This window comes from Onychostoma macrolepis, chromosome 22, assembly GCF_012432095.1.
Source record: "Onychostoma macrolepis isolate SWU-2019 chromosome 22, ASM1243209v1, whole genome shotgun sequence".
Classification (NCBI taxonomy): Eukaryota; Metazoa; Chordata; class Actinopteri; order Cypriniformes; family Cyprinidae; genus Onychostoma; species Onychostoma macrolepis.
Genome location: NC_081176.1, coordinates 4,768,146 through 4,790,451, shown reverse-complemented (window position 1 = coordinate 4,790,451; position 22,306 = coordinate 4,768,146). Strand labels below are relative to the sequence as shown.

Here is a 22,306-nt window from a genome sequence, read left to right as displayed (position 1 = left end):
GGAACTAGATTCACTGTCCAGTTAATTACTATGAAGGTAGCCTATGTAAAGATTAAGTTAACCTTAAATTTCAGAAATATACGATGGAACCTTTTTTTTTTTTTTTTTACAAAAAGTTCTTATTTTAATATGATGCTAATTTGAACAAAGTAGCAAAACATTTTCTTTTCAGTGTACTTATCTTGTGTTCAGTGTCCAGTGGGGGGACAGCATCATAGCTCTCAGGAGAGTTTGAAAGCATCAGGGCTAATGGGGCTAATATACTGTATATAGGACTAGATGAGAAGGTAAACTTGAACAACTAAATGCTAATGAACAACATTTTTAAGACTGTCATAGGCTGGAAAGCACCGGGACGCTTGAGAAACCTGGCTGCACGAGCCATCAGCAGCAACCTGAAGCTTCCACCTGCACAGTTGCTGAAGCTAAACAGGGTTGAGTCTGGTCAGTACCTGGATGGGAGAAGTCCTAGGAAGACTAGGTTGCTACTGGAAGATGTGTTAGTGAGGCCAGCAGAGGGAGCACATCCTGTTGCTCTGAGTGGGTCTTAATTAAATTATAATGTAAAAAGGCACCTGTGTATTTAATATGAACCCCAGAGTCTTGAGAATGATGTGTAAAATAGTCCATACATTACCACCCAAATCATTGCAGGTAGTTAGTTTAACATCACGAGTGACATAGTACTTTATTTAGTTCTTACAATTTAAAGCAAATCCAACATTACAATTTTTTGAGTGCAACCAGGGATGGGCAGTATTACATGTATTTAAAATACGTACAATTTTGTATTTTAAAGCCTTTGGAGAAAAATCTATGTATTTTCAAAATACATAGAATATTTTGTGGCAGTCAGCCTCTTTATCAGGGTGCTGATTTTGTGCGTCAAATAGTTCAGACACGCCCCTTCCCCCAACCCCAATATTCATGCACTTGAGCTGGAGCTGTACAACTCCATTCAGCATTGGGTGAGCAACTTTCTGGAATAAGATAAGGCGAGGATGTCATGGTGAATTATACTTGACATAAAGTGAGAATCAATTGAACTTTTTCTAAATCATTTACATAGGCCTGTTGGGGTAAGCAAATATATCCGTGCAGCTTGTAGTGGGCATGAATTATTCAAACGTTGGAGTGGAAAAAGAAGAAGCATGGGACGAATGAGCACTTGAGTGTGATGTGCTTGGTGCAGTTGCAATTAAGTGCAGTGTGCCGCAAAAGGAAATTCAAATTCACACTCACACGTTGGCAGGCAATTTGTTGTGCACACACTCTGAGACGGAATGAAACGCCCACAAATAGGCCTATACTTTTGACATAAAGGCCCTTTCACACGGGACGTGACAAGCGGTGCCGCTTTCTGTCATAGTGAAAGCGTTTTGTGCAGTTGAAGCCTTGTTTATACGTTCACTTTGCACTACGCCACAGACCTGCTGACTGCGCGTGCTCCTCCCTTAGTGGACTAAGTATAATGTTATACTTGTTACTTGTATGTTATACTTGTTTGTATGTTATACTATACAAACGTTATACTTAACGTACCCGCCATTGTATAATTCTGTGAAACGACAGGGGGCGACTCGGAGTACTTCTTCTCCAAGCCATCAGAAAGCAGCGGTGAGAGGAAGTAGTTTGTGGAGTAATTTGTGAATAAATAGATATTTTAACAAATAATCTGATTAGGTTGTGGGTCATTTTGGAGGACACATGTGAAATGTTTTAGAGTACACTTCGTAAAGCCACATAAAAGAATCAAAGAATCGTGTAAAACCCAGCAGTAGCGTGTTTAGGCACCACGCAATTGGTCTAGGTCTTTTACTTAATGTTTGCATTAAACACAGACCATTACTTTATTCATTATTTCTGCTATTGCCAACTTTTTTGAGACCTGTAGTAGGCATCAAATTTGAAATTAGCTAATTTAGTGGATACAAGTGTAAAATTTCTCCGTTTAAACATATATGTTCTCCATGTTCTATTGTGAATAAAATATTGGCTCATGTGATTTGAAAGTCTTTTACACTGTAAAAAAAAAAAAAAGTTGAGCAAACTTAAAAAAATTATTTTTACCAGCTTCAGCACATTTTTAACTTATTTTTGTGGGAGATTCTCAAATTTTTGTTGTATAAACTTAAAACGCTAATTTGAGAAAACTCAAAAATCTGCTCAAGCTGGTTTAAAATTTTAAGTTGGCTCAACTTTTTTTTTTACAGTGTAGTTTTCATTTTATTCAAATTTAAAAAACGTCCCAACATTTCCGGAATTCGGGATGTATGATTCTGACTGTTCAAACCTGATGCGACAAGAGATTTCTGATCTACATTTAGCATTATTAATCTGTAGGCTAAGAACATTAAAAAAATAAATACATAATAATAATAATATACACTATATTGCCAAAAGTATTGGGTCACCCCCTTCTAATGAACAGGTTTGACTACTTTAGTAATTTCCATGAGTACAAATCTTAATGTTTAAGCATATGATGATATTCTAGGGAATTGTGTGCTTCTAATTTTAAAGCAACAGTTTGGACAGGACCCTTTTCTATTCTAACATGACAATGTCTCTGTGTATAAGGCAAGGTTCAAAAAGAAATGATTGATTGAGTCAGTGTGGAAGAACTTGACTGGTCTGCAGAAAGCCAAGTCCTGATCCAAGCTGAACACCTCTGGTGTGACTTTAAATGCAGATATTGAGCCAAAAACTCTTTACCAAACACCAATGACAATGATAGTTTACCTCTTTGGTACTGTTAAAGTACATTTATTTATTTTTCTTAAGTTTCTTTATTACCTTTAATTAACAAATGGTTTAGTCCAAGTAGGAGGGGCTTTTCTTTTAAGATGGCCTCTGATTTGTTAGGGAACTCATACAGTGAGTTGTGAGATGATTTTGGAGTCACTGTCTTTTGGGTAAATTTGTTTGACATGGCCAAATGGTTGTTTGAACAGTTTTTTTTGTGTGTGTGTGTTTTTGAATTTTCATTGTAAATATCTTTGACACACTAGAGGGAAAACTTCATTTTTGCACTCCTGGGAACTTTTGACTCCATTGTCATGTCACCTTATTTTTACGCCTGTCACGAATCCGGTTCTTGCTCTTCCGTCCACTCGCCATCGGAGGTCGCCCTTCCATCATATTGACTCTCTCACCACACAGACTGTTGCACGTCACACTGGACTGCATTTCCCATCATCCATTGCACTGATCACACAGCTGTCACCAATCACACGCTGCACTGATCACACAGCTGTCACCAATCACACGCTGCACTGATCACACAGTTGTCACCAATCACACGCTCACCCGAGAGCTATTACACACTCTATTTAATACCCACTCAGATCCTGTTCAGATCATCTAGCGTCTAGCGTTTATCACTCTCCTAGTGTTAGCTACTTTACCAAGCCATTCCTTGTTTATGTTCTGTTTAGTCTCTTGTATTGTTTATCTCCCACCAAGAGATAGCTGCTTTACGGAGTCTAGTTTCTAGTTCTAGTTCTAGTTTAGTCTTGTCCTTTCGTGTTGCCTTATTTCCTGTTTCCTGATTCCTGACTGTGTTCCTTGGATTAACCCTTGTTTCACCGCTCGGACTCTGTTAGTTCCTCGTCTGGATTATTGCTCATGTTTTCGGACTACCCGTCTTGTCAAGCCCTCTGGATGTTGTTTGCAGATCGAAGACCCACGCTTTTCCTAGGAATACTCTTGTGTCTTGCCCGTGTCATACTTGTTTGCTGTTGTTCGACCCTGCCTGTGTTATGACCATGTTAAAGAATAAAAGCTTGCACTTGGATCCACTCGACTCCCATCTCGTTGACACTTTTACAACGCCTCCATCTGCCGTTACATTTGGAACAGTGGTGCTTATGCTCTTCAGAACATCTTTGGGGCCCTTTTTTCTGCAGTTGACACACCACTGGCTCCCTTACAGTGCTGTTTGTAAAGTGCTGTGTAAATACTGTTTGATAGTTTTAGTACATAATTGGTTTTGTCTGAAAATGTGAACGCTTTTGAGCAAAACAGTAATTAATGTTTTAGTTTACTATTTTTATTTGATTTGATTTTAATTTTTTGCGCTTTTGGTGGCTGCTGTATTTCTTAAATTAATACATATATCATAGTATCCTATAATTTGGTGTTTTATTATATTTGGTAATTGTTACAGGATGAAGGAGACGTGAGGCGTGCAGATCCATGTGCAAGCTTTTTATTAATAAACATAGTCCAAACGGCAAGACGATAGGGTAATCCAACATACACAAGCAAGAATAGAACATGGGAAAATAGGCAAGGCAAGACTAAGACTATGAAAACTAGAAAAGGCTCCATAGAATAGCTATCGCTAGGAGAGAGATAAACGCTATACAATACTCGGTCTGTGTGGTGTGAGAGTCAATAAGATAGTAGAGCGACCTCTGGTGGCAATTGGACGGAAGGGCACAGACCGAATTCATGACAGTAATAGACATTATTTATTTGGAATTCTGGATGAATTTAAACATTATTAATGGTGGGGTAAGCAAAATTTCTGGTAACCAATGTTGATATTTGAAATCACCAAAACAAACACACCCCTACCCCAAAAGGGTCTCACCCCTATTTTGATAGCTCCGCCCCACACATACGTAGCCTGCACAACCCAGGTGTTTGACGCAACGGTGTTACTCACCTATCGAGAAGAAACAAAGCAACCTTGCCGTCTGATCGCAGGCCTTCCGCTCCTTGAGTTCTCTCCAGTGCTGGAAAGCTGATCCGATATTTACACGGGTCCTACATCTTTCCTTATCGTTCCGCAGACGTTTTCCTCTTTTGTTTTTTATCCACCATCTCTATCTTTCTGTCGCTCGGCTCAGCTGTTCACTGAACGCTCTCTCCTCCACATCATGAGTAGACATGCCCCTTACTGCTGATTAGCTACAAGTTTGTTTTGGTACTCTGCTCCGACTCAGTTTTCTAAAGCGTTTTTGAAAAATTACATACCCCACCTTTAAGCTTTCACAGACACAAACAAAAGAGTAAGAGACCACTGCATAATGTGATTATTTAACCAGTAATACTTTCTGTTTATGTTATATATTCGCTATAATTCATTGTTGAGGTTTTGATTTTGTTATTATTTATTTTGTTATTATCAAACAAAGCATGCTGGGAAATAGATTCACTATCAGTTACTTATGCCAACAAAAATTATAAATGTAGCCTAACTAAAGATTAAAGATTAACCTTATATTTCAGAAATATAAAACTTTGTTTTAGGTTTGATGGATTGATTCAGTAATTAATTTCACTGTAAAGCAGTTTTATCTAGACAGGAAGTCAGACGGTGAGTTCATGACACAACAACTGAACACACATCAAACAAATGGTTTGTTTAAAATCCTATGTAAACAGTTTTAACCATAAACAAATTCACACCATACTTTGGAAACAGCAGCTGAAACAGCATCATAGCTCTCAGGTGCATTTCTAGGATTTGAAAGCATCAGTAATGGGGCTAATACAGTATATATAGGACTGGATGAGAAGATAAAGTTGAACTACTAAATGCTAATAAACAACATTTCAAAGACAGTGATGCTGGTCTAAGTCCGGACAGCTCTGGGACTTTTGAGGAGACAGGCTGCACAAGACTTTCACCTGCATGCCCACTGAAGCTAAGCAGGGTTGAGTCTGGTCAATACTTGGATGAGAGATTTACTGGGAAGATTTGCTTACTGCTGGAAGAGGTGTTAGTGAGGCCAGCAGAGGGAGCTCATCTTGTGCTCTGAGCGGCTCCTAATAAACTATACTGTAAAAAGGCACCTGGCTGTGTGGTTAATATGAACCCCAGTGTCTTTCTCATAAAGATTAGGGGTGTAACCCTGGTGTAAAATAGTCCCTACATCACCCACCACCCAAATCACTGCAGGCAGTTAGTTCAACATCACAAGTGACATAGGCCCGTTTACACTAGTGCATTTTCGTTTTAAAACGCATAACTTTTACTATGGTTACGCCTATCATTTACGCTTCTTCCGGTGTTTTTGAGGTTGAAAATGGTGATTTTTGAAAACGCTGCAGACCCTGTTTTAGTTTGAAAACTCTGGGGTTGCGTTTCAGTATAAATGGACCAAAACGGAGACTTTTGAAAACAATGGCGTGGCTGCCCACATTCACACTGCGTATCCTTGATGACCGTGTAAACAATAACATCATGTTCATTGTTGTACCCATAGATATGTATGGGTTGATTCCCCATTCCTCACTCCTACTCAAAGCATATGCAGATGTGTTCATGCAACCAAGTAGTGATCACAGCATATTTTCACAGACTCTTGTCTAGACCCTCCTGAATATTATCCTTTCAAGGCTGGAAAATTGATTCATGACTAAAAGCTTTAGAAGTTATCTTATGTTCTTATCGTTCTTCTTTGTTATAACTATAACCACCAATGTTTTTTTATTTGTTATTTTTTTTTGACACTGAGTGTATATATTGTTGTTGTTACATTATAAAGAGAAAATATAGCCTACATCTCTCTTTATAAAACCTTTTTGGCATAAAGACAGCTTAAAAATTGAGTCTAGAACCCTAAGGCCCTATATAAACTGAACTTCTGCATGAATGTTTGCATGAATGCACCTGCATGCTTTGAGGAGGAATATGATATTTCAGTTTCTCATTTTTGTGTGTTGTTACCGTAGACTTAAGCAGGACAGGAAGAAGCCCCTCTCCTACAAACTAAACACATACGCTCTCAATGCCCAATGTCATGCACGAGATCAAACCACGTTTCTTAAGAAAACCAACTACAGCAGGTTTCAGTTTGACTAAGAGGCTGAGCTGTGAGTGCCGGTGTATATTTCAGTAAACCTGGTTATGTGAGATGAGAGACATTGTTCACTGTAAAAAGCGGTAACCTGCAATTGTTTACTCTTACTTTCAAGAGCTATTTTCACCTGATTTAAAATTAGGTCACTTGTAAAAATGAATGCATCAGGGTTGGTTCAATGATCTTAAAATATTTTAAACTTGACTAAAATTGGTAATACCCGTGTTACCGTTTTCTTTTAATTTTTTTTTTTTACTTTAAGTTGTAAGAATGAAAAAGTTTTTACCTTTTTTCAGTGTACTTTGATTATTCTATATACAAAATCTGAGAAAAATATATAAATATATACACACACACTCAATTTATTTTTATTTTTTCAATTTTTCATTTAAATACAAACAATACTCTAATACATTTAGCTAAGTTAACATAGTCAGGCAACAAAAATAAAATGAAAATAAATATAAAATTGAACATTCAAAATGATAAAAAAAAAACTGTTTTTCACTAATATAAACATTTCTAGTCATTTCAACTATATATAACATGCGTTCGTATAACATTCTGTTCCCCGAACTAGAAAATACAGAAAACATCCAAACCAAAGTAATAGTAACAATTTAATTGATGTTCAACAAATAAAAAACCGATATAATACAGATAAACACATAATAAAGCTTGGCTTATTGAATATTCGATCCCTTTCTTCAAAAGCACTTTTTGTAAATGATATGTTCACTGACCATAAACTAGATGTGTTTTGTTTGACAGAAACCTGGCTAAAACAAGATGATTACATTACTTTAAACGAGTCTACACCCCAAGATTACTGTTACAAACATGAACCGCGTCCAAAAGGTAAAGGGGGAGGTGTTGCTACAATTTATAGAAATATTTTCAGTATCTCTCAGAGGCCAGGTTTCAAGTATAATTCGTTCAAGTAATGGTGCTTCATATAACGTTATCCAAAGAAACAAGTGTTAATGATAAATCCTGTGATGTTTGTACTGGCTACTGTATACAGGCCACCAGGGCACCATACAGACTTTATTAAAGAATTTTCTGATCTTCTATCGGAGTTAGTGCTGACTGCAGATAAAGTCCTAATCGTTGGTGATTTTAATATCCATGTTGATAATGAAAGAGATTTGTTGGGATCAGCATTTATAGACATTCTAAACTCAATTGGTGTTAAACAACACGTGTCAGGCCCTACTCATTGTCGAAATCATACTCTAGATTTAATACTGTCACATGGAATTGATGTCAGTGGCGTTGAAATTTTGCAGCAGAGCGATGATATCTCAGATCATTATCTAGTCTCCTGTATATTCCATATAGCTAAAGCTGTAAAGCCAACTTCTTGTTACAAATATGGTAGAACCATTACCTCTACCACAAAAGACTGCTTTATAAATAATCTTCCTGACTTATCTCAGTTCCTCAGCATATCCAATAGCTCAGAACAACTTGATGATGTAACAGGAACTATGGACTCTCTCTTTTCTAGCACTTTAGATGCGGTTGCTCCTTTACGCTTAAGGAAGATTAAGGATAAGAGTCCAACACCGTGGTATAATGAGCACACCGCGCCTAAAGAGAGCAGCCCGGAAAATGGAGCGCAGCTGGAGGAAAACTAAATTAGAGGTATTTCGTTTAGCTTGGCGGAAAGTACCCTATCCTACAGAAAAGCATTAAAACTGCTAGATCTGATTACTTTTCGTCTCTTCTAGAAGAAAACAAACATAACCCTCGGTATTTATTCAATACAGTAACTAAATTAACGAAAAATCAAGCATCAACAGGTGTTGGCATTTCCCAAGAGCATAGCAGTAATGACTTTATGAACTACTTCACTTCCAAGATCGATACTATCAGAGATAAAATTGTATCCTTGCAGCCGTCAGCTACAGTATCGCATCAGATAGCGCACTATAGATCCCCTGAGGAACAATTTCATTCATTCTCTACTGTGGGAGAGGAAGAATTGTATAAACTTGTTAAATCATCTAAACCAACAACATGTATGTTAGACCCGATTCCATCTAAACTACTAAAAGAGCTGCTTCCAGAAGTCATAGATCCTCTTTTGGCTATTATTAATTCATCATTGTCATTAGGATATGTCCCCAAAACCTTCAAATTGGCTGTTATTAAGCCTCTCATTAAAAAACCACAACTTGACCCCAAAGATCTAGTTAATTACAGACCGATCTCAAATCTCCCTTTTCTGTCAAAGATACTAGAAAAGGTAGTATCCTCACAATTATATTCCTTCCTAGAGAAAAATGATATCTGTGAGGAATTCCAGTCAGGATTTAGATCGTATCATAGTACTGAGACTGCTCTCATTAGAGTTACAAATGACCTGCTTCTATCATCTGATCGTGGTTGTATCTCTTTATTAGTTCTACTGGATCTTAGCGCTGCGTTCGACACTATCGACCACAACATTCTTTTGAATAGACTAGAAAACTTTGTTGGCATTAGTGGAAGTGCCTTAGCATGGTTCAAATCGTACTTATCTGACCGCCATCAGTTCGTAGCAGTGAATGAAGAGGTATCATATCGATCACAAGTGCAGTATGGAGTACCTCAAGGCTCAGTACTAGGGCCGTTACTTTTCACGCTTTATATGTTACCCTTGGGAGATATTATTAGGAGACATGGTGTTAGCTTTCACTGTTATGCTGATGATACTCAGCTCTATATTTCTTCGCCCGGTGAAACACACCAAATTGAGAAACTAACGGAATGCATAGTCGATATAAAAACTGGATGACGAATAATTTTTACTGCTAAATTCTGAAAAACAGAGGTGTTAATTATCGGACCTAAAACCCCACATGTAATAACCTAGAACATTATCTAACACTTGACGGCTGCTCTGTCAATTCTTCTTCATCAGTCAGGAACCTAGGTGTGCTGTTCGATAGCAATCTGTCATTTGAAAGCCATGTTTCTAGCATCTGTAAAACTGCATTTTTCATCTCAAAAGCATATCTAAATTGCGACCAATGCTCTCAACGTCAAATGCAGAAATGTTAATTCATGCGTTTATGACCTCAAGGTTAGACTATTGTAATGCTTTATTGGTGGTTGTTCTGCACGCTTGATCAACAAACTACAGTTAGTCCAAAATGCAGCAGCTAGAGTCCTTACTAGAACCAGGAAATATGACCATATTAGCCCGGTTCTGTCAACACTGCACTGGCTCCCTATCAAGCATCGGATAGATTTTAAAATCTTGTTAATTACTTATAAAGCCCTGAATGGTTTAGCTCCTCAGTACTTGAGCGAGCTCTTATCGCATTATAGTCCTCCATGTCCGCTGCGTTCTCAAAACTCTGGCCGTTTGATAATACCTAGAATATCAAAATCGACTGCGGGCGGCAGATCCTATTCCTATTTAGCACCCAAACTCTGGAACAGTCTACCTAACACTGTTCGGGAGGCAGACACACTCTGTCAGTTTAAATCTAGATTAAAGACCCATCTCTTTAGCCTGGCTTACACATAACGCATTAATACGCTTCTATTATTCAAATCCGTTAAAGGATTGTTAGGCTGCATTAATTAGATCAACCGGAACCGGGAACACTCCCCATAACACACGATGTACTCGTTACATCGTAAGTTGAATGGCATCTACGCTAATATTTGTCTGTTTCTTTCCTAGTCTGTTTCTCAGTCCGTATCCGATCAGATGGTGGATCAGCACCAAGAGATGATGTCTACAGCCCTGATCGTCAGCGGAGACCAGGACACCCAGATGACCCCCAGAGATATATCCCTAGATATATCAACCAAAAATAACTAAAATATAATAAAATACCTAACTACATAATACTACTATTGTTAGAAATTGCAACAAAATTAAAATATAAATATAAACTTTTGAACTGCGGGTTTCGTCTGGTCAGAGGAGAACTGGCCCCCTGACTGAGCCTGGTTTCTCCCAAGGTTTTTCTCCATTCTGTCACAGAGGGAGTTTTGGTTCCTTGCCGCTGTCGCCTCTGGCTTGCTCAGTTGGGGACACTTAATTTCTAGCGATTATCGCCGATTTGATTGCACAGATACTATTTAAACTAAACTGAGCTAGACAATGACATCTCTGAATTCAATAATGAAATGCCTTTAACTGAAAATTGAAAATTGAGTGTTTAATCTTATCATTATACATTACTGACACTCTATCCTCCAATTTGATACTGTTAAGTGCTTTGACACAATCTGTATTGTAAAAGCGCTATATAAATAAAGGTGACTTGACTTGACTTGACTTCAGTGTGTGTGTGTGTGTGTGTGTGTGAACTAGGAGGGTCAAACAGTCAACATTCTGCTGTTTTTTTCGGCAGACAGTCTCATTAGATCAGACTCTGAGCTGTTGAATAAAATGTTTCACATGCTTATTTTGTTCTTTATGTGCTGGTGGTGCCTGATTGGTAAGTTATAAATGTATTTTTATGGCTTCATTTATTTTTATTTTTTCTCCATTACACAATAATAAAGCTGCCGCTACAGTTAGTACACTCTTAAAAATAAAGGTGCTTCACAATGCCATAGAAGAACCCTTTTTGTCTAAATGGTTCCATAAAGAACCTTTAACATCTGAAGAGCCTTTTTGTTTCACAACTCATTTGTGGTGAAAGAAGGTTCTTCAGATTATAAAAAAGGTAAGAAAGAGATGGTCCTTTAAAGAAACTTTGACTGAATGGTTCTTTGTGGAACCAAAAATGATTCTTCTATAGCATCACTTGAATAACCTTTTGAAGCACCTTTATTTTTAAGAGTGTATATTGCAAAATAGAGTATTTTCATCTGCTTTTCACTCGCTGCTGTTCTTCAATTCACATTTAAAACCATTACAAATTGATTTCAGGTTTTGTAAATTATCAGGAGACCTAATCTGTGACAAAACCTCTTTTAATATTGTCAGGTGTGTTTGGTGAGTCAGTGTCAGTGATGGAGGGAGATTCTGTCACTCTAAACACTGATGTTACTGAAATACATGAGGATGATGAAATACTGTGGAATTTTGGAGCTGAAAGGTTTATCGTAGCTAAAATAAATAGAGGGGCTGGAATCTTCTCCATATTTGATGGTGTTCTTGATGGGAAATTCAAAGAAAGACTGAAGCTGAACAAACAAACTGGATCTCTGACCATCACAAACATCACAACTCAACATGCTGGACTCTATAAACTAGAGATACATGGAGCGAAACTGACAACAAAAGCATTCAGTGTTTTTGTCTATGGTGAGTAAAGATCATGTTTCAAACATTCACATTTTATTAAAATAATATTTTAGATTCGATACTAGTTAAGCTCAGTTCGCAACATTTTGGAATAATGTTAATAATACAAGAATGAATTTTACAAAATTGTCCTCCTCCAAAAAAATAAAATAAAATAAACTCCCTAAAATAAATACATAAATAAATGGTTATGATGAGGCACTTCGAAGTCAAGGGTGTCTATATTTGGAGCATATACAAGTAAAAATGTGAAGCTTATGATTTAATAAAAACACTTACATTAATTGTTCTCTTAAAACGTGTATTGTTTCAACTGTGACACTGTCTCAATTATAATTTTTACAGTAGGGGTTTTATGTTTCTAAAACTTATCAAAGTGACAAAGTTGTAAAATTATATATAACTTTACACAGAGAAGGTTAGTCAGTGATTTTTCACACTAAAATCATGTTAACATAATGTCTTGTGGCTTTAGTATTAAAACAATGAGTATTTTATGTTTATGGATCTGCCTCATTCACTGCCATTGTAAGCACCTTGCTGTAATCCAGAGTTCTTATGTATTTAATTATGGAAATGAGGAAAAAGTGGACAGCCATTTTTTCTTCTCATTCTCTCATATTTTCCAGCTCATCTACCTGTTCCGAACATTACCAGAGACTGTTTTTCATCATCATCTTCATATTGTTCATTGGTGTGTTCGGTGGTGAATGTGGGTCATGTGACTCTCTCCTGGTACAAAGGACACAGTTTATTGTCCAGCATCAGTGTGTCTGATCTCAGCATCAGTCTCTCTCTACCTCTGGAGGTGGAATATCAGGATAACAACACCTACAGCTGTGTGCTCAACAATCCCATCAGCAACCAGACGAGACACCTCAACATTACACAGCACTGTCAGCCATGTGCAGGTATGCTGATGTTGAAATTAACATTAATTTACTAAGCTGATATCTCACAGTTATGCAGTGATATTGTATGGTAGTGATTTTTGTAGATCAGACGAACAGATTCAGTACAATAACAGCTAATATTGTCCATTACAGATCAGGGCCTACCGTTATCTTATTTAGCGGTGATCTCTATTCCTGTTGCTGTATCTCTGTTGATTGTCACCGCAGTCGTGATCTTCTGGATCTACAAGAAATATAGAAAAACTGATCAAGAAGGCAAGTGTTACAAAGAAAACACTACTTTAAAAGTATTCTCTAAATTTTTGGATTAATTGATAGCCCTGATTACCATTTAATCACAATTATTACATAATTCTTGTAGCTAACGTCGTAGTTACTTTTTATAAAAATAAATTTAAAAAAAATAATTATGTACAGTTATCGGGTTTGGTGATTCCTATGGTTTACACTCATGTCAGAATACATATCTATATCTATATAATGGCACTGGGCAGCTATCTTTACTCGTCTCATTAGCACAAAAACAGATTCTGCATTTCACAAACTGCATCACTGGAAACAGTGGAATGCAAATTTGCATGAATTTAATAATACAACTTTCCCCACACTTTACAAACATAATCTTACCTGTGTAAAGATACACTGGTGTTCATCTCTATGAATGATGAGCATATTATGTTCCACTAAAAACATTTCATCATGCAAAGAATGCAAATGACTTCACTTGTGTTAAGCATCTGGGTTTGATTTACAAATTATTTGTAAGTAATGTCACTTCACATTTAAGCATAAACATACTTTGCTAGAGATTTGTGAGAGAAAAAAAAGTTAAAATGTCAAATTAAATTTGTAAATGTCGTTTTTAAAAACTGCAGCGTTAAACATTTAACTAATTGTTTACACTAACACTTTAGCTTTAACAGCCCTAGATCTAGATGAGACTGCGTTTTGTTGTTTTAATCTATCTATTATTGCTGTTGAAACAGTTGAGACTCGTGATGATGAGGTTACTTACACTGAGCCAGTGTTCTACAAAAGAAATGCACATAAATCGGTAAGATCATTTACTCCTGTGTCGTGTGTCTGTATGATTTCAGCAGTAAATCAGATTTCGATCAGTGTGCGCTTGTGTTCTTGTCTGTAATAATCCATCACTCACACCAGCACAATATCCGATAATTATAAAAGCCTCCTTTTTTATTAGGCCAAATGTTATTTTATAATTTTATAATTAATTAAATATTCCAGTACAATTCAATATATTTGTTGAGTGTTGCCCATAACATTCCTATATCTTGTGAACAAAAAAACATTCAGAGGAAAAATACCAAGTTTCAAGTTTCACTTCCTCTGATGAGTGCTAATCATCCATTTCAACTGACAGATGAAGGCTGTATTACCAATGTCGTCCACTAGGATTAGAAATACTTCTGAGTCTTGTTTTGTATCCGTTTTCACCAAAAAACTTTACATTTTCAATTCAAAATGGCCATATTTGACAAAAAGGGCATTTTCATCTGCAAGATGAATTATCTGCAATATGTCTCTAAGACGTTTTCTGTCAGATGTTGGCGCCGATTTACAAAAGCACACGAAGACTGTTCCCTTTATAATAACTAGTTTTTCATCATTAACATCACTTACTAACATAAAAAAGACAATACAAAATATGCTATTTGAATTTTGTTCGGAGACTTGTCATTTTATAGAATGGAGTTTCAATTTTGAAACTGAGTGTAAAAAATCTGTAAGAAAAAAACTGGGCCACATGGGTTTGGAATGATGTAAGGGTGAGTAAATGAAGAAGACCTGATAAAAATTGATCTCTGTTTAAAACAGCTCTGCTATTGCTTATTTTTTTTGTGGACAAACTACCATGTAAAAGGACCATGTAACACTGAAGACTGGAATAATTATGCTGAAAATTCAGCTTTGATCACAGGAATGTATTACATTTTACAAAATATTCAAGCAGAAAGTTATATTAAATTGTAATAATATGTCGCAATATTACCGTTTGGTACTGTTTATCAAATTAATCCAGCCCTGGTCAGTATAAGTGACTTCTTTCTAAATAAATACATAAATAAATCTTATTCATATTTTTCACACAAACACACACACTACAAGTGATTTTGAATTTGTCACTTTTTTCTTTAAAATATATTGATTTAAAATATGATTTAGATATGATTTTCTTTTTTGTTGTTTTGTTTTGCAGAATAAGAAAGATACAGAGGAAGAGCATGTGGACTATACACCTGTCGCCATGAGAAGAGAGGAAACTCGTACCGAGTCTGAGTCTGTGGATGAGTTTTGGAAGTGGTCGGCTTATTAGAATGACTTCTGAAGGATCATGTGACACTGAAGACCGGCGTAATGCTGATGAAGCTTTTAATTTAATTTTACAATATATTCACATAGAAAACGGTCATTTTAAATTGTAATAATATTTCACAATAATACTGTTTTTACTGTTATTTTTCATCAAATAATCACAGCCTTGATGATCAGAACAGAAATCTTAAAAATAAAAAATAAAAATACTTCAAACATTTGACCAGCAGCGCAAATAATCAGGAAATCCCAGAAAACATATAAAGTAAAAAAGAAAACAAGAAATATACATGTCTCACACACTGATCATTTACAATATTTAAGCAGCTTACTAAAAAACAAACAAACAACAAAACAAAACGTTTGTAAAATTAAAACATCCTTGTCCGGTTAGTTATTATGTAATATTCTAAAATGCTGTATATGTGTAAATGACACTATTTTAGAAACTCACTCTAAAAATGTTAATGAATTTTCTTAAAACATTTACATCACAATAATATGCTTTATCATGTACTTATATTGAGGCTATTTACAATGAGTACCATTTTACAATGAGTACATTCAAATTAAACTCAATGAAAATGACAAATGTTGCTTTGGCAGCGAGGTGATTATTTATTTTTTTATTTTTTTAGTTAACATTTATTTTATTTCAAATAATGAAGTAATTTTAGTTTTGGTTATATAGTCTACTTTAATAACCCTGGTGCTACCAAAAGACTGGACCTGGCAAAGCAGAGTATTCATGCGAAAAACATATTTTCTGGATTTTTAAAATAAAATGTAAGGCTTTTTTAAGACCTGCACAATTAAAATGAATACCGTATGAGCTTATTAAACTGTAAAATGACTGCAACAACAACAACAACAACAAAAAGTTCAGATACAGGTTTTCATAAAGAGAAAGCTTTCTAAAATGCTAAACCTTTTAAGAAAAGGGATGAATCAAAAATGCCAATTATTATATAAAATTAAGTGTCTTAATTGTTCAGATTTTTATAATGCATTAGCAGCTTATTGTTGATTCACTGGTTTACATTTACAACTGCGTAAAAGTATGGGTTGATTTTCACACTGTTCTGAACAGAAACAGCAGATGGGCTGATTGAAAATGCAAATTCATTCTCTGACAGCAGGTGGCACTTTTGCAATGGCGGAAATATAGCGACTTCCCTGGGAATGTTAAATGATACTAGGCATTATAGATATAAGATAAAATAAAAATGCTATTAATACTTTTCTGAAGACAATTCAATTCCCCTTGATACATTCACATAAATGTGCTGCGTTTTGACTTTGAATGAATATTGTGCATTTCAAAGAAATCATAGCCTTTTAAAATTTACTCGCATTAAACCATATCACGGTTCCTGTTCCTCAAATTTAGAACCTCTTGAAATCGTAATTACGATTTTTCTGAAAGTGAAATAAAAAGTGAAAGAGAAAACATTCTCATACCATTTAAGACTTTTTATGCCCTTACAATTTTAAGGACCCACGGAAACACTGGTGAAGGTTAATCATCTCCATCACACAGTAATGATAACTCTTTAACGGTGTACATTTATGTTACACCATGACACTAAAGCGGGGACATAACATCCTGCAGATACAAAAATGAATTCACACCACTGTTAATTTAGACAGTAATTTTACACAGTATATGTTACAATCAGTGTTGGGGAAAGTTACTTTTAAAAGTAATGCATTACAATATTGCGTTACTCCCTAAAAAAGTAACTAATTACGTTACATTACTTTTGCGTTACTTTATAAATATGAGCAGGGCTTGATTGTTTTTAATATAAGAAGTTCTATTTATAGCAAATGTAAAAGCCCTTTCACACTAAAAAGTGTAATGAATAAACCTCAGGCTGAAGGAAAAGTAAATTCACGTCTGTACAGTAGAACGCAGGAGAAGGAGGTTCAACACTCGTCAGCAATAAAAAAAAAAAACAATGAAGCACAATTGTTAGTTTATCTAAAGTAATTTTTGCATATTAGTATGGTTAAACTGGATCATCAAAGGTCAGCAGCAAAGACATTGGTTAATAAAATGAGATTAGATACATTTGTGTTATTTAACATATTTAATTATTGCAGGTTTGCGTCATATTCTGAGTTTGCATTTCACTGTTTTAATTCATTTTGATGAATACATTTTGAATAAATCTTTTTTTTTTTTTTGTGAGTGGGATGAATTAATGCACATTCACATGTAGAACTACAGTAACATCATGTTCACACAGCGCACACAACGCCTCTGTATTCCCGATATCTTCCAATATGGGGACAGGAGACTTATCAGTCAATAAATGGGAAAACAAAGTAACTCAGATATTTTGTTGTAAATTAAAAAGTAATGCGTAACTTTACTAGCTACTTGAAAAAAGTAATCTGATTATATAACTCTCGTTACTTGTAATGCGTTACCCCCAACACTGGTTACAACACATCATTAACTACATTGTTCTTATGGCCTCTACTGCAGCACCAGCGCCAGCACTTTACACAAACTACAGTTACAACCACCAGCACAACAACAGCAGCAGCAGCACATATTCCTGTTAGAACTCCTAAAGGCAGACTTGAATCTGTAATGATAAAGACAGACAGTCATTATTACAAGAGATCAACTGATAATCAAGGTTACTGCTTTCTTTTTCTAATATTTACATCCTTCTACATAGGTCATCAACTGTATGACATTAATTCAACTGATTAATGACGCCATCTAGTGTTCTTCTTAAGAACAGCTTCTAAAGCAGCATCACCACTGAGAGCTCAACATAATGCAGCAGCATTAAGAGGGCAACTGACTATTACACGAAACTGAAATGAAAATAACACTCACCAATGACAGTAATGCTGAATCTCTTTATGCGGATGATGCTGATGCTGTGACGATGGCGGATGCTGCGGACGATCTTTAGTTTATAAAGTCCAGAGTCTGTGGTTCTGGTGTCTGTGATGGTCAGAGATCCAGTCTGATGATCCAGCTTCAGTCTGTCTCTGAATCTCTCTTTACACTGAACATCTGTACAGATCTTACTCTGATCTCCAGTGATTTCAGCGATTCGAAAGTCATTCAAATACCATTTCATTGTGTCCTGTTGGTTAATCTGAACATCAGTGTGTAGAGTGACTGAATCTCCCTCCATCACTGACTCTTCACCTGTATCAACACCAGACACACCTGAAGAAGAAATACACAGTAAATTAAATTTAAAAACAAACATTGATTGTAGCTCTATATTGATGAAAGAAACACCATCATTTCCATGAGAGAACTGTATATATGCACTTTCTTGGCTTACACTCTGAAAAGCAATATTTCTCCGTTTATTGGTAAAAGTTGGCAAATGTTATGAATAAATTATATGTCTGTATGTTATTTAAAATACAGGAGAATAAGTAGTGTACATCTAAAGGTAATATATTTGAATGTCACTACTAGGGGTATGTGATATGTATCAACAATAATATCGTAATTGTTGTTTAAACGATACGTGATTTGACATTAACGAATATATAACAAAACCAAATAAAAACACACCCAGAGAGTGCACGCTTTCATTGTGTAATTTAGTCTATTAAAATACATTTAGAATTCAACCAAAATTCAAGATAAGTGGACAAAAATGACCCCATATTACTTTTATATTTCATCTGATTCAGTTAATATAACACAAAGAGTGATTTTTTTCTCTCTCCAAATATCATGATGTTGATTTGATGAATGAATTGGTTAAATGAATGATTCACTCATGCAGTAAAAATTATGTGATTTAGGCTTATTTAACATGCTTTAAAATGTTACATGACTCACCATGAACACTAACATCGAAGATCTTTTGAATGATTTCTCTGCTGATTGCGTGAAGTTGGAAAACTCCAGAGTCTGTGGTTTTGGTGTTTGTGATGGTCAGATCACCTGTCTGACTGTCCAGCTTCAGTCTGTCTCTGAATCTCTCATCACACTGAACATCTGTGCAGATCTTACTCTGATCTCCACGGATTTGAGCGATGCGGATGCCATTAAAATACCATGTCATTCTGTCTTGTTGGTTTGTTTTAACATCAGTGTGTAGAGTGACTGAATCTCCCTCCATCAATAACACTTCATATTTATCATCATCATCATCATTACTACCTGAAAAAGAAATTAACAAATAGCCTAATTATAAATCACTGCTGGAAGAGAGGGATAAGACTATACAAGAGGACAGAGGTGTCAAATCCAGGGTCAGAAAGTAAAAGTCCTGCCATGTGTTTATTCCACCCATGAACTCAGCAGCTGATTTCACCAGAGGAGGAACCAACTCATTCCTTTCAAGTCACAAGCAAGTTTCGAGTCAAATCCCAAGACCTCAACGAGTTGAGGTAATTAAGAGATAATTGAGAGACTAATTAAATGTTGATTGTGCATTAGTGATGAACACCTGCTGTTACTGTGAATCACAGAGGATCAGATGTTGATGTTTTATTGGTTAAAATGATGCCACCATCATGTAGATCAGTGTTTGCTTTAGTTGGGCTCTTGACCCTTTTAGTAACTGAGAATGGATTGCTTTTAAGCAATTGCAATATTGCTTCACAACAAACATTTGCACATTGCTGAATTAAAAGCTTGAGGAAGCAGATGAGCTTACACTTTTGGCTTTTGAATGAACATCATGAAGGTTTCTCTCTTTGGTTTATTTACTGATGTTCAGCTGTTACAGAACTGCAGGAATTAAACAAATGTCATCGTAATATTAAATATTGGAAAGAATTATATTGCTCAGGCTTTTAGACATGAACACTTATCATACGATCCTCAACAGTGGTGACAATAATTATTCATAATGTGGTGTTACCCAGCATGCATTGCAGCATGAAGCATTTTGTTGATTGTCACCATTGTTGAGATTCATACGCTGGTTCTTGATGTCTGTGTGTGTCTGAGTAGGACTGGAGTTTAAATATTTAAATGCATTAGATTTAAAATTCTTTCTCTATAACTACTACAGCAGTAAATTCATTGCGTACTGTGGTTTCACAGAGTTGTTTATTCAAAAGCAGAACATAAATTAAAAAAATGAAAAATGTTGTATGTGTATATATATATATATATATACACACAGTATATTGGATGCAAACAGGTAAGCACCTGATGATTACCTCATCATATGAAAACAACTAACAGTTGCTCACTGAACAGCACTGATCTCTCCGCTTTACAACAGCACATGCATTGCTACAGAGAGATCTAACACAGGAGTCAAGGGTCAAGAGCCCAACTAAAGCAAACACTGATCTACATGATGGTGGCATCATTTTAACCAATAAAACATCAACATCTGATCCTCTGTGATTCACAGTAACAGCAGGTGTTCATCACTAATGCACAATCAACATTTAATTAGTCTCTCAATTATCTCTTAATTACCTCAACTCGTTGAGGTCTTGGGATTTGACTCGAAACTTGCTTGTGACTTGAAAGGAATGAGTTGGTTCCTCCTCTGGTGAAATCAGCTGCTGAGTTCATGGGTGGAATAAACACATGGCAGGACTTTTACTTTCTGACCCTGGATTTGACACCTCTGCAAGAGGACAGTGCTGTACTTTTTTTTTTTCTAAAGATAATAATGATTATAGGTAGAGAAATATGTCTAGATTCATAATGTAATACATGCAAACAAACAAACAGCAGAAGAACACCATAGATTTACACATTCACTCATCAGACAAACATACATGAGCCTCATTAATGAATCATAGGCCTACTATAACAATCGTGAGTCATAACTATAATAACACTAGCTATGTCAGACATCAGTTACTTCAAACAGCAGTGACTAATACATTTATGTCTAGTTAAAGCTGCAGTCAGTAACTTTTGGCCCTCTAGCGGTTAATAAACAGAACTGCATGAGTTTTGCGGAAGAACAGAACCAGAACCAGTCTGAAATAGTCCGAATATAAACACTTATCATAGGTGTACCGTATTGATTCAGGATAAGCCAAAAATACGGTTTGGAAATGAATTCCTGATGTAGGCCTACTCACTTATTATGTAACTTTAACACGGTTACGTTCTGCGCAGCTTTAATTAGACTGGCACAGAATGAAACTAAGCCAGTTTAGCTATTATCGTTTACGGAAATATATATTTAAACGACTTACCAGGAACGAATAATATACACAATATGAGCAAACGAAAGACTTTCATTTTCAACACTTTTTAAAAATTAGTGGCGATTTTGTGGCTTTTCTGCCCATTTTGGTCCACATAATAGCCAACGCCTCCGAACCAAGAATGAAAGAGAAAGTTCAAGAATTCACACGACGCCAAATATCCGAAGTTTGTGTCAAAAACAAGACAACACAACTTGGTTGTTTAGCTTTCGATTATTTGATAGAGCGTGGCTTCTCAGTCACCTGCAGTGAAATGAATCTTTTTGAACCTTCGAATCAATTGAACCAATTGCTTCGCAAAATGATTCACTGTTTCGAAGCGCTCGAAACACCACACGCTACTGACGCCTGCTGGTCGTGTGTAAATGCAACAAAAACTCAGGCTAAAACATGCATAAAAACAGCTTTTAAAACCCCATTGCAAATGTTTCATTGAATAATATATAAATGCAATAAAAATAATAAAATACCTGTATGTAAAATATGGTTAAAAATATTTAAAATGAATTTACAGGGATTGCTTTTTGTTTTACGGACAGCTTGTATATAGAGGCCAGTAGAGACCATTAACTACTTCTCATCCTTTTAATTACACAAATGTCTCTTTTTGAATGTCTACAAATTGATGAAACTGATCCGAGATCAGGTAAAATCTATATAGACGCTGGTTTAATGGTTCGCTGCTGGGGGGCGATCTCAATGAACTCGCATGAGTCACGGGTTCACAGAGATCGCCCCCCAGCGGCGAAATATTGACATTTCGAAACGTTTCGAAACAGTTATGATGTAATGAAGCC

At 35.9% G+C, this 22,306-nt stretch overlaps 2 protein-coding genes across 2 annotated transcripts; one reads left to right on the top strand and one right to left on the bottom strand.

Annotated features, from left to right (window-relative positions):
* The first annotated feature begins 305 nt into the window (after nucleotides 1-305).
* On the top strand, nucleotides 306-15,327 carry LOC131530212 (SLAM family member 9-like). Its single transcript, XM_058760366.1, has 6 exons — nucleotides 306-540; nucleotides 11,755-12,075; nucleotides 12,705-12,986; nucleotides 13,122-13,244; nucleotides 13,976-14,043; nucleotides 15,211-15,327. The coding sequence occupies exons 1-6, from the start codon at nucleotides 306-308 to the stop codon at nucleotides 15,325-15,327; spliced, it is 1,146 nt and encodes a 381-aa protein (XP_058616349.1).
* A 39-nt stretch (nucleotides 15,328-15,366) lies between these two features.
* LOC131529854 (uncharacterized) lies at nucleotides 15,367-21,767 on the bottom strand. Its single transcript, XM_058759797.1, has 4 exons — nucleotides 21,498-21,767; nucleotides 19,159-19,482; nucleotides 18,184-18,525; nucleotides 15,367-17,923 (listed from the first exon to the last, which is right to left on the bottom strand). The coding sequence occupies exons 1-4, from the start codon at nucleotides 21,541-21,543 to the stop codon at nucleotides 17,775-17,777; spliced, it is 861 nt and encodes a 286-aa protein (XP_058615780.1). The 5' UTR covers nucleotides 21,544-21,767; the 3' UTR covers nucleotides 15,367-17,774.
* Between the last annotated feature and the right edge of the window lie 539 nt (nucleotides 21,768-22,306).

Excerpts from the sequence above, each read along its gene's own strand:
- LOC131530212 (XM_058760366.1), top strand. The coding sequence starts at position 306 with ATGCTAATGAACAACATTTTTAAGACTGTCATAGGCTGGAAAGCACCG. Across the intron at positions 12,076-12,704 it reads ATTCAGTGTTTTTGTCTATG|CTCATCTACCTGTTCCGAAC; the intron begins GTGAGTAAAGAT and ends CATATTTTCCAG. Across the intron at positions 12,987-13,121 it reads GCACTGTCAGCCATGTGCAG|ATCAGGGCCTACCGTTATCT; the intron begins GTATGCTGATGT and ends TGTCCATTACAG.
- LOC131529854 (XM_058759797.1), bottom strand. The coding sequence starts at position 21,543 with ATGAAAGTCTTTCGTTTGCTCATATTGTGTATATTATTCGTTCCTG. Across the intron at positions 18,526-19,158 it reads CTTCGATGTTAGTGTTCATG|GTGTGTCTGGTGTTGATACA; the intron begins GTGAGTCATGTA and ends TTTCTTCTTCAG. Across the intron at positions 17,924-18,183 it reads ATTCAGCATTACTGTCATTG|ATTCAAGTCTGCCTTTAGGA; the intron begins GTGAGTGTTATT and ends TTATCATTACAG.